Here is a 13,181-nt window from a genome sequence, read left to right as displayed (position 1 = left end):
GGATCAGTGCCGACCGGCACTCACCAGCCTGAGAAGCTTGTCTGCTCACCTGCCGGGGCAGGCAGGGGCTGGGAGCTGAGGCTCTGGCTTCGGAGGTCAGATCGCAGGGAGAGGTCTGGGGTTGACTGCGTGAACACAGCCTGGAGGGACTAGTGGCCACAGCTAGCCGGGACGGAGTCCGGGAAACGGTCTGGAGCTGTCAAAGAGGCAAGAGGCTTTCTTGCCTCTGTTTCGCAGTGCGCGAGGAGAGGGGATTCAGAACGCCGCTTAAAGGAGCTCCAGAGACGGGCGCGAGCCGTGGCTATTAGCGTGGACCCCAGAGACAGGCATGAGATGCTAAGGATGCTGCTGCGGCCACCAAGAAGCCTGTGTGCAGCACAGGTCACTATCCACACCTCCCCTCCTGGGAGCCTGTGTAGCCCGCCACTGCCAGGGTCCTGTGATCCAGGGACAACTTCTCCAGGAGAACACACGGCGTGCCTCAGGCTGGTGCAACGTCACGCCGGCCTCTGCCGCTGCAGGCTCGCCCCGCATCCGTACCCCTCCCTCCCGCTGGCCTGAGTGAGCCAGAGCCCCCGAATCAGCTGCTCCTTTAACCCCGTCCTGTCTGAGCGAAGAACAGACGCCCTCAGGTGACCTACACGCAGAGGCGGGGCCAAATCCAAAGCTGAGCCCTGGGAGCTGTGCAAACAAAGAGAAAGGGAAATATCTCCCAAGAGCCTCAGAAGCAGTGGATTAAATCTCCACAGTCAACTTGATGTACCCTGCATCTGTGGAATACATGAATAGACAACGAATCATCCCAAATTGAGGAGGTGGACTTTGGGAGCAAGGATATATATATATATTTTTTTCCCTTTTTCTCTTTTTGTGAGTGTGTATGTGTATGCTTCTGTGTGCGATTTTGTCTGTATAGCTCTGCTTTTACCATTTGTCCTAGGGTTCTGTCTGTACATTTTCTTTTTGTTTTTTGTTTTAGTATACTTTTCAGCGCTTGTTAACATTGGTGGATTTGTTTTTTCGTTTGGTTGTTCTTTCTTTTTCATTACTTAAAAAAATTTGTTTTAATAATTATTTTTTGTTTTTTATTTTAATAACTTTATTTTCTCTTTTTCTTTCTTTCTTTCTCCCTTTTATTCTGAGCCGTGTGGATGAAAGGCTCTTGGTGCTGCAGCCAGGAGTTACTGCTGTGCCTCTGAGGTGGGAGAGCCAACTTCAGGACACTGGTCCACAAGAGACCTCCCAGCTCCACGTAATATCAAATGGCGAAAATCTCCCAGAGATTTCCATCTCAACGGCAAGACCCAGCTCCACTCAACAACCAGCAAGCTACAGTGCTGGACACCCTATGCCACACAACTAGCAAGACAGGAACACAACCCCATCCATTAGCAGAGAGGCGCCTAAAATCATAATAAGGTCACAGACACCCCAAAACACACCACCAGACATGGACCTGCCCACCAGAAAGACAAGATCCAGCCTCATCCACCAGAACACAGGCACTAGGTCCCCTACACCAGGAAGCCTACACAACCCACTGAAACAACCTTAGCCACTAGGGGAAGACACCAAAAACAATGGGAACTACGAACCTGCAGCCTGCGAAAAGGAGGCCCCAAACACAGTAAGATAAGCAAAATGAGAAGACAGAAAAACACAAAGCAGATGAAGGAGCAAGGTAAAAACCCACCAGACCTAACAAATGAAGAGGAAATAGGCAGTTTACCTGAAAAAGAATTCAGATTAATGATAGTAAAGATGATTCAAAATCTTGGAAATAGAATGGAGAAAATACAAGAAACATTTAACAAGGACCTAGAAGAACTAAAGAGCAAACAAACAATCATGAACAACACAATAAATGAAATTAAAAATTCTCTAGACAGGATCAATAGCAGTATAACTGAGGCAGAAGAATGGTTAAGTGACCTGGAAGATAAAAGAGTAGAAATAACTACTGCAGAGCAGAGTAAAGAAAAAAGAACGAGAAGAATTGAGGATAGTCTCAGAGATGTCTGGGACAATATTAAATGCACCAACATGTGAATTATAGGGGTCCCAGAAGAAGAAGAGAAAAAGAAAGGGACCGAGAAAATATGTGAAGAGATTATACTTGAAAACTTCCCTAATATGGGAAAGGAAATAGTTAATCAAGTCCAGGAAGCACAGAGAGTCCCATACAGCATAAATCCAAGGAGAAATACGCCAAGACACATATTAATCAAACTGTCAAAAATTAAATACAAAGAAAAAACATTAAAAGCAGCAAGGGAAAAACAACAAATAACATACAAGGGAATCCCCATAAGGTTAACAGCTGATCTTTCAGCAGAAACTCTGCAAGCCAGAAGGGAGTGGCAGGACATATTTAAAGTAATGAAAGGGAAAAAACTACAACCAAGATTACTCTACCCAGCAAGGATCTCATTCAGATTCGACAGAGAAATTAAAACTTTTACAGACAAGCAAAAGCTAAGAGAATTCAGAACCAGCAAACCAGCTTTACAACAAATGCTAAAGGAATTTCTCTAGGCAGGAAACACAAGATAAGGAAAAGACCTACAATAACAAACCCAAAACAATTAAGAAAATGGTAATAGGAACATAGGTATCGATAATTACCTTAAATGTGAATGGATTAAATGCTCCAACCAAAAGATATAGACTGGCGGAATGGATACAAAAACAAGACCCATATATATGCTGTCTACAAGAGATCCACTTCAGACCTAGGGACACATACAGACTGAAAGTGAGGGGATGGAAAAAGATATTCCATGCAAATGGAAATCAAAAGAAAGATGGAGTAGCAATTCTCATATCAGACAAAATAGACTTTAAAACAAAGACTATTACAAGAGACAAAGAAGGACACTACATAATGATCAAGGGATCAATCCAAGAAGAAGATAGAACAATTGTAAATATTTATGCACCCAACATAGGAACACCTCAATACATAAGGCAAATACTAACAGCCATAAAAGGGGAAATTGACAGTAACACAATCATAGTAGGGGACTTTAACATGCCACTTTCACCAATGGACAGATCACCCAAAATGAAAATAAATAAGGAAACACAGCTTTAAATGATACATTAAACAACATGGACTTAATTGATATTTATAGGACATTCCATCCAAAAACAACAGAATACACATTTTTCTCAAGTGCTCATGGAACATTCTCTAGGATAGATCATATCTTGGGTCACAAATCAAGCCTTGGTAAATTTAAGAAAATTGAAATCGTATCAAGTATCTTTTCTGACCACGCTATGAGACTAGATATCAATTACAGGAAAAAATCTGTAAACAATACAAACACATGGAGGCTAAACAATACACTACTTAATAATCAAGAGATCACTGAAGAAATCAAAGAAGAAATCAAAAAATACCTAGAAACAAACGAAAATGAAAACACGACAACCCAAAACCTATGGGATGCAGCAAAAGAACTTCTAAGAGGAAAAGTTTACAGCAATACAATCCTACCTTAAGAAACAAGAAACACCTCAAATAAACAACCTAAACTTACAGCTAAAGCAATCAGAGAAAGAAGAACAAAAAACCCCCAAAGTTAGCAGAAGAAAAGAAATCATAAAGATCAGATCAGAAATAAATAAAAAAGAAATGAAGGAAACGATAGCAAAGATCAATAAAACTAAAAGCTGGTTCTTTGAGAAGATAAACAAAATTGATAAACCATTAGCCACACTCAACAAGAAAAAAAGGGAGAAGACTCAAATCAATAGAATTAGAAATGAAAAAGGAGAAGTAACAACTGACACTGCAGAAATACAAAGGATCATGAGAGATTACTACAAGCAACTATATGCCAATAAAATGGACAACCTGGAAGAAATGGACAAATTCTTAGAAATGCACAACCTTCCCTGACTGAACCAGGAATAAATAGAAAATATGCACAGACCAATCACAAGCACTGAAACTGAAACTGTGATTAAAAATCTTCCAACAAACAAAAGCCCAGGACCAGATGGCTTCACAGGCGAATTTTATCAAACACTTAGAGAAGAGCCAACACCTATCCTTCTCAAACTCTTCCAAAATATAGCAGAGGGAGGAACACTCCCAAACTCATTCTGTGAGGCCACCATCACCCTGATACCAAAACCAGACAAAGATGTCACAAAAAAAGAAAACTACAGGCCAATATCACTGATGAACATAGATGCAAAAATCCTCAACAAAATACTAGCAAACAGAATCTAACAGCACATTAAAAGGATCATACACCATGGTCAAGTGGGGTTTATCCCAGGAATGCAAGGATTCTTCAGTATACGCAAATCAATCAACGTGATACACCATATTAACAAATTGAAGGAGAAAAACCATATGATCATCTCAATCAATGCAGACAAAGGTTTCGACAAAATTCAACGACTTATGATAAAAACCCTGCAGAAAGTAGGCATAGAGGGAACTTTCCTCAACATAACAAAAGCCATATATGAGAAACCCACAGCCAACATCGTCCTCAATGGTGAAAAACTGAAACCATTTCCACTAAGATCAGGAACAAGACAAGGTTGCCCACTCTCACCACTCTTATTCAACATAGTTTTGAAAGTTTTAGCCACAGCAATCAGAGAAGAAAAAGAAATAAAAGGAATCCAAATAGGAAAAGAAGAAGTAAAGCTGTCACTGTTTGCAGATGACATGATACATAGAGAATCCTAAAGATGCTACCAGAAAACTACTAGAGCTAATCAATGAATTTGGTAAAGTAGCAGGATACAAAATTAATGCACAGAAATCTCTTGCATTCCTATACACTAATAATGAAAAATCTGAAAGTGAAATTAAGAAAACATCCCCATTTACCACTGAAACCAAAAGAATAAAATACCTAGGAATAAACCTACCTAAGGAGACAAAAGACTTGCATGCAGAAAATTATAAGACACTTCTGAAAGAAATTAAAGATGATACAAACAGATGGAGAGATATACCACGTTCTTGGATTGGAAGAATCAACATTGTGAAAATGACTCTACTACCCAAAGCAATCTACAGATTGAACGCAATCCCTATCAAACTACCACTGGCATTTTTCACAGAACTAGAACAAAAAATTTCACAATTTGTATGGAAACACAAAAGACCCCGAAGAGCCAAAGCAATCTTGAGAAAGAAAAACAGAGCTGGAGGAATCAGGGCCCTGGACTTCAGACTATACTACAAAGCTACAGTAATCAAGACAGTGTGGTACTGGCACAAAAACAGAAATATAGATCAATGGAACAGGATAGAAAGCCCAGAGATAAACCCATGCACATATGGTCACCTTATCTTTGATAAAGGAGGCAAGAATATACAATGGAGAAAAGACAGCCTCTTCAATAAGTGGTGCTGGGAAAACTGGACAGCTACACGTAAAACAGTGAAATTAGAACAGTCCCTAACACCATACACAAAAATAAACTCAAAATGAATTAAAGACCTAAATGTAAGGCCAGACACTATCAAACTCTTAGAGGAAAACATAGGCAGAACACTCTATGACATAAATCACAGCAAGATCCTTTTTGACCCAGCTCCTACAGAAATGGAAATAAAAACAAAAATAAACAAATGGAACTTAATGGAACTTAAAAGCTTTTTCACAGCAAAGGAAACCATAAACAAGATGAAAAGACAACCCTCAGAATGAGAGAATATTTGCAAATGAAGCAACTGACAAAGGATTAATCTCCAAAATTTACAAGTAGCTCATGCAGCTCAATATCAAAACAACAAACACCCCAATCCAAAAATGGGCAGAAGACCTAAATAGACATTTCTCCAAAGAAGATATACAGATTGCCAACAAACACATGAAAGGATGCCCAACATCATTAATCATTAGAGAAATGCAAATCAAAACTACAATGCGATATCATCTCATACTAGTCAGAATGGCCATCATCAAAAAATCTACAAGCAATAAATGCTGTAGAGGGTGTGGAGAAAAGGGAACCCTCATACACTGTTGGTAGGAATGTAAATTGATACAGCCACTATGGAGAACAGTATGGAGGTTCCTTAAAAAACTAAAAATAGAACTACCATACGACCCAGCAATCCCACTACTGGGCATATACCCTGAGAAAACCATAATTCAAAAAGAGTCATGGGGGCTTCCCTGGTGGCGCAGTGGTTGAGAGTCCGCCTGCCGATGCAGGGGACACAGGTTTGTGCCCCAGTCTGGGAAGATCCCACATGCTGCGGAGCGGCTGGGCCTGTGAGCCATGGCCGCTGAGCCTGCGCGTCTGGAGCCTGTGCTCCGCAACAGCAGAGGCCACAACAGCGAGAGGCCCGCGTACAGCCAAAAAAAAGAGTCATGTACCACAATGTTCATTGCAGCTCTATTTATAATAGCCAGGACATGGAGGCAACCTAAGTGTCCATCGACAGATGAATGGATAAAGAAGCTGTGGCACATATATATAATGGAATATTACTCAGCCATAAAAAGAAACAAAATTTAGTTATTTGTAGTGAGGTGGATGGACCTAGAGTCTGTCATACAGAGTAAAGTAAGTCAGAAAGAGAAAAACAAATACCATATGCTAACACATATATATGGAATCTAAAAAAAAAAAAAAAGGTCATGAAGAACCTAGGGGCAAGGTGGGAATAAAGACGCAGACCTACTAGAGAATGGACTTGAGGACACGGGGAGGGGGAAGGGTAAGCTGGGACAAAGTGAGAGAGTGGTAGTATATATATGGACATATATACCTACCAAATGTAAAATAGACAGCTAGTGGGAAGCAGTCGCATAGCACAGGGAGATCAGCTCGGTGCTTTGTGACCAGCCAGAAGGATGGGATAGGGAGGGTGGGAGGAAGGGAGACGCAAGAGGGAAGAGATATGGGGACATATGTATATGTATAACTGATTCACTTTGTTATAAAGCAGAAACTAACACACTATTGTAAAGCAATTATACTCCAATAAAAATGTTAAAAAAAAATAATGGAAAGGTGTTGACAACATACTGAATCACTTACTGTACCTAAAAGTTAAAACATTAGAAAACTGTTTATGCAACTGTCTATGCAAACAAACAAACAGAAACCTGAAGGCCTAAAAGCCACTGATCTCAAACAAAAGAGCAACATGGATAAATAATCATATTTAGATTTCTAAATGATGATTTCTGTGGAAAAGCAATAGTATGTTATATTGCAAAATGTCAAATTATGTGCCCCTGCCTAAAAAGCTTTTCAGCAGTTGAAGACCTGGATCTAATATAAGAACATGAAGTCATGCGTGGCACAGGTGCACTCAGCTGTAATAAATCAGGTTTAGCACAAGCAAAAAGAAATATTGTTAAGCAGGTGTGTACTGGGAGGAAATGGTAGAAGCTGAAGTTTAAGGTGGACAAAGGGGAAGGAAGTTTGAAGAGTGAAAGTAGGAATACACTAGGAATAACCAAGAAAGCATGAGAGTAAGGAGTCTTAATTCTCTTATTTATACTTAGGCTTCTCATTGTGGATGGCCTCTTTCTCAATTATTAAATACAGTGTTAACTATATTCAACTCTTTTCTACCTGTTTCCGTGCTGAGAATTTGATTTTGAAGAAGCAGGCAACTCTTGGAAATCACTGAATGAGTCATCAAGGGATCCTGACTTGGAAGCATCTTGAAAATCCTGGAAGTCATCTTCTTCTGGTTTGACAACCTAGGTTTACAGAGGACATTGAAATAGAAAACGTCTTATGATAAAAAGGTAAAGAACAAATCTTCAACTGTCAACCTCAAAGACTATTTTTTTTTTCAAAAACTACTTTTTAACTCTTCCCATTTAAGTACAAACACCTAATTTTAGAAGAACACCCTTTAGACAAAAACATCAACTCAAGTGCTTAAGGCAGGAATGCTGCCTAATATTTTAAAATGCTCTCTTGTACAAACGGTAAAAGACTGGTTTAAACAGTTAATTTATATAATTTTTAAATAGCTGAATCACATTTAATGGATTACTGAGAAAATGCCATCTTTATAAAACATTTTAATCATGTCTGTAAATTACAGAAGTGATACAAGTTTGTTTTAACTCATCACATACATGTATAAGGAAACTGTGAACACGTACTCCTAATCCCATGCTTAGGAAGTGAGCACTGTTAACAGTTCATTTGTTTTATAGAAAAACGAGCTTATATTATATTGTTCTGCACTTAAAAAAAAATGTAATTACAGAACATGGACATATTTTCATGCAGTACATGTACCTCTACCGGCATTCATTTTAATAATCTAATAGTTTACCACTGTAGAGATAAACCAAAATTTATTTAACCTTTCTTCTTCTGATGGATATGCAGCTATTCCTAATTTTTTACTCTAACAAACAATGCTACAACAAATATCCTTGTATATTTTTGCTAATTTGAGTTACTAAGTTCTGTGAGACTCCTAATCGAGTGACTGCTGGGTCAGAAGACATGAACATTTAGAATTTTGATAGCTATTGCTAAACGTGCCTTCCAAAAAGGCTGTACCAAAAAACCCTTTTCCCTACATTTTTACTGACACTGAATATATGTTTAAAACGTTTTTTGCTAATCTGAGAAGTGAAAAATAAACTGAAGCATCTTAATTTCAGGTTTAGCAGCTTCCTCAAAAGACATAGCCTAAGGATATAATTAGCTTTATTAAGCTTGATGTTTAAGACATATATGATAAAGAACTATAAACTTTTAGCCAAAATTCAAGTATCTTAAGGCTTAAGAAATTGTTTTTTAAATAATGAAAAATTAAATGTTGTATTGTTTTAATACTGCTTAATTTTCACCTCCAGTGTCCATCATAATCCAGCACCTTTTCTGCATTCATGGGAAAAAAAAAGTTGCCTGGATTCATTTTCCAGGGATAACTCAGAATATGCACAGCCTCTCCATTTTGCATCGCCTCTCCATTTACCTGATTTGCAGGGTAAGTTGACATGAAGCCACTGGGAGTCTGGGCTGCAGCTCCCCCGACTGGTCCAACAAGATTAATGCCCATGACTGGCTGTCCGAGGGTGAGGGGCATGGAGCCTGCAGGGCCTGAAGGCATCCCAGTTGGCTGACTCACAGCAGTAGGCAAAGTCATAGGAAAGCCACTTAAAGTTGGAACAGGAGCCGCTGGAAACTGATTTAAAGCATCGGGACTCATGGCAGGAACACCCCTCTACATAGAACAGGAGGAAAATGGAAACACTTTAGGAAATTGCAAACCACATACAACCCAAATCTGGCAAAGAGAGACCTAACTGTAAAATCTGCAGCCCTGGTATGTTTCCACTCTGACTCTCCCAAAACTCAGGAATTTGACACAAGAAAATAAGTTATGAGGTTAATGTGAATCTAATATTTAGCAAAGAAATGGCCAACACATACCAATTCTGACATTTTCACTCTGACAAGTTTGGTTAATTCGCTACAATCAAATCATTTACAATGATTTTGTAATATGAGAAAAACTGCTGCCAGACCGAGTATACTTTATCTGTATCTAAGGAATTTTAGACAAGGACTTCAAAGGACAGAGAGTAATTTCATCTATTACTAACTAACTTTCAAGTTCAGGAGGGTTACAGTTAGGTCAGAGAATGTTAATATATTCAAGTCTTTAAACAAAGGAATATTTTGCTAGTATGCACATCATATAAAATGCACATTTTTGAAGAACTGTATCCTGAAAATAATCTAAATTTTAATGTCCAAGGAGTTCTGCAAGGTTGTAGAAAAAAAGGATTCATATTCTCTCAGTTTATATTGGAAAGTAATTTGACCTAACCTTAGAAACAATGTCTACCTGTGTTACTGCTATCATGGCGAGAACAGTATAAAGTTCTTCTTTAGTAAGTTTGCCAGGTGTGGTTCGATTAGCTAAGGCCCATATCTGTCCAAGAGTTTCCCTGGGAAGTCCAGATGACATCAGGATGGGATAAAGTTTAGCAGTATCTATTCCAGTCGGAGTCATTGTGGTTTCTAAAATTTTCTTATATGCATCTATTAAAGGAAAGACCAGATTACAAATGTAAACATATTACAAGTGATTCATCTTTTTTGTTGTCATTGCTGCTTATACAAGAATAAACTTAAGTCAAACTGCTTTAAGAGAACTGAAGCCACATCAAGGGTTTAAACTGCTGTAAAGATATTCAAGTGGAAATATCCAGCAGACAATTAGGGTCTGGAGCTTAGAAGTGAGGTTGGAGTTTGGCCCTACAGACAAAGATTTGGGGTTAAAGGTAAGAGAAAGTCTTATAATTCATTAGTAGATAGGAACAACAATAAGATGGAGGTGGTATAGCAGATGTTTTGGACTTTAAAAAAGAAGTTGTAGAGTAATGATGGTGGGACTAATTTGAAAATAGCAGTGGGAAGCAAGAATTATACCAATATCACCTTTCTCTTGTCCCAGTGAATTAGAGGCTATTAGAGGAAACATCATTGGGTAAGGTGCTTTGGGAACACAGCCTTCAGAGAAAGACAGGGTTTCAGTTAGATGGCGGAAAGTGTCTGAAAAAAGGAAGGGACCGTTGGGGAGTTTTTCGCTATAAAATGGCCTTTCCAAAGGACAAAGTGGGAAAGGCTGTTAGGGATAGGGTTGCCACATAAAATACAGGACGCCAATTATTGCATGGGGTATACTTATACTAAACAACTATTTGCTGTTTCTCTGAAATTCAGATTTAACTGGATGTTCTGTATGCTTATTTGCTAAATCTGGCAAGCCTAGTTAGAGGAGTTTGGGGGATGAAAGTAGGGCTAAGGCAGACAGAGAAAAACGCTTAAAGCAAAAATTTTACATCTAGCATTTAGATATGGATTACAGGTTAGTAGGCTGACCATAAGAACACATATTTTGGCTAGGAAATTATGTGTACGTGTATGTTTGGAGGGAGAAGGGAGAAAGAAATACAAGCTGGCAGAAAAGGGACAGAATCCCAAAATATACCAAGATCTAGATTTTGTTTGTTTGGCTTGTAGACAGAGAGGAAGAAGAAAAGATGCAATCTGTCTAACGGGCAGTTGGGAGGAAATCAATTATCTTTATGTACAACTGAAGTCCCCTGTGGTTTTGGGAAATGAGCCTTTCAATTTGTGATTATGTGATTCTGAGGAAAAGCAGACATTAATAATTTCTTCCCCAAAAAAGTTGAGCTACAGGGATCTTGCATGAGTTTTATTTAAATTAAGTGCAGAACCAACCTAGATCAAGTCTATGACCAACAAAGAGAGCTAAAGATCAAAGTTACCTTTAGTTTTTAAGGGGTTTGCAAAGCAAATTGAACAAGTTGCAATATACTAACTGTGATTAACATAATGCCATTGTAATAGTCATTATTCTATGCACATCAAATATGGCTTAAATACACTATTCCCTTGTACCAACTGAATACTACATCACAAAATGTGTACTTCAGTGATTTTTTAGCTCAGCAGTTAATAACATACATAAAGAAAAAAGTAAATAACATCTTCCAATGTAGGAAAAGATGCCACTTGGTCTTTTACTTCATATAGTTTTATATTGACAAAGTCAAAGAATATTTTTTAAATATATAAATGAATCACCAAGAGTTCAGAAAATTTTACTAAACATATTAGTACTATTCTTGATGTTATTAATAATCTGTGAAATAAATATTTGATAGTGTCTTTTAAAGCATAATAAATCTAAGAAAAGCTTTTAGATATAAAAGTATATGATGGTCAATAAAACATTAAAGCAAAACACTTCTTCATTTATATAGTTATTTCATACATGAGACAGTCTTTTTTTAAAATATTTATTTATTTGGCTGTGCCATGTCTTATTTGCTGCATGTGGGATCTTTTTTTTTTAGCTGCAGCTTGTGAGATCTAGTTCCCTGACCAGGGATCGAACCCTGGCCCCCTACATTGAAAGCACGGAGTCTTAACCACTGGACCATGAGAGAAGTCCTTACGAGGCAGTCTTCAACACTAGATGTATTTAATTTTCTGTACTCTTTTAGAAAAAATAAGAAAAAGTTACAATTCCTTCTGCATATTCTGTAACCACAATAGTAAATATTTATAACTACATTTACAACATTTAAAGTAAAGTATCCAGATAGGAATCTTGGACAAAAAAGCTCTTTTTACCTGGAACCAAACTTTCATTGTATATCCAAGGAGGCATTCTGGGCTGAACAGGATCCTGTGAGGGAAATACTCCCACACCTAAGAAGTTAAAGAACATTATCTAATGTATATACTGGTACATGTAGCAGATGGGGAAATCACACTGTGTCATGTTTTTTTTAATAAGAAGAGCACTGGAGACACTAAAAAAAAAAAAAGTCACCAATACAACTAAAATTTGGTTTCTAAGCAACTCTTGTACACCTATGTCCTAAGGTGTAAACTAAAAATAAACAAACAAAAAAATACCCCTAAGATGTACAAAATCAATATTCTGGATCATATGAGGCTTGATGCCAGTCACATATATTACAATTTAAAGACAAAAACATGAGAGATGATGGTTTAAAGATTACATACGCAAAACAAAAGAAAAAATGCCCAAGCTTCACTTGCAGCTTTTAATAACACTTCTTTGCAAAGTCTGATTTTTTAAAATCCTGAATATGACACTGCTGCCTTCGATGTATAGCATTTTTGTTTAAAATTTTTGTTTTTCACTTTGTCCTGTAAAATAGCCTCCAAAAGTTTGCCTCCTGGGCTGCCCACATTGTAATTCATCTCTGCAAGTTGAGTTTACAAAAATGTGGATCTAATTTAGGCAGCAGTGTGTACGATTAATTTCAGAGAAGCAAAACTATATTCTCATTGGTGACTTTTCCAGTTAAATTTTAACTTTTCAACCTTACAGAAGAACAGAAAGTTTGAGGGGGAAATAGTTTTTTATAAAATAAAAGGAGAAGAAATTTTAAATCAGAAATGATTCCGATTAAAAAAACTGGTTATCGAAATTTTTTTAAAAGGAATAACAGCGTGTTTAAAGAATTCAGAGCAAAATTGTAGGGGTTAATTAGAGAAAGGAATGCATTAAATATATTTTAAGCAAAATTTTGATTAGCAAAATCAAGCAGCATTCATTTTAAGGTTAATGCCTAAGGTGTTAGCATTTGAGCAACATTTGGTTAAATGAACTTTTCGCTGAATATTTCATGAGCTCA

At 37.7% G+C, this 13,181-nt stretch overlaps 1 protein-coding gene across 16 annotated transcripts in view; it reads right to left on the bottom strand.

The window, feature by feature from the left end:
- Positions 1-13,181, bottom strand: part of SYNRG (synergin gamma) — a 100,300-nt gene that overhangs the window by 52,733 nt on the left and 34,386 nt on the right. For all 16 annotated transcript variants that reach the window (XM_030881896.3, XM_030881897.3, XM_060291198.2 and 13 more), the window contains 4 exons: positions 12,145-12,222; positions 9,824-10,020; positions 8,948-9,196; positions 7,573-7,703 (listed from right to left, as the gene is read on the bottom strand). In XM_030881896.3, coding sequence (XP_030737756.2) covers positions 7,573-7,703; positions 8,948-9,196; positions 9,824-10,020; positions 12,145-12,222 — 655 coding nt within the window. The remainder of the gene's footprint in view (positions 1-7,572; positions 7,704-8,947; positions 9,197-9,823; positions 10,021-12,144; positions 12,223-13,181) is intronic.

The sequence above is a fragment of the Globicephala melas genome, chromosome 20, assembly GCF_963455315.2.
Source record: "Globicephala melas chromosome 20, mGloMel1.2, whole genome shotgun sequence".
NCBI classification, from domain to species: domain Eukaryota; kingdom Metazoa; phylum Chordata; class Mammalia; order Artiodactyla; family Delphinidae; genus Globicephala; species Globicephala melas.
Note: the sequence above shows the minus strand (reverse complement) of the source record. Positions and strands in the feature narration are given on the sequence as shown.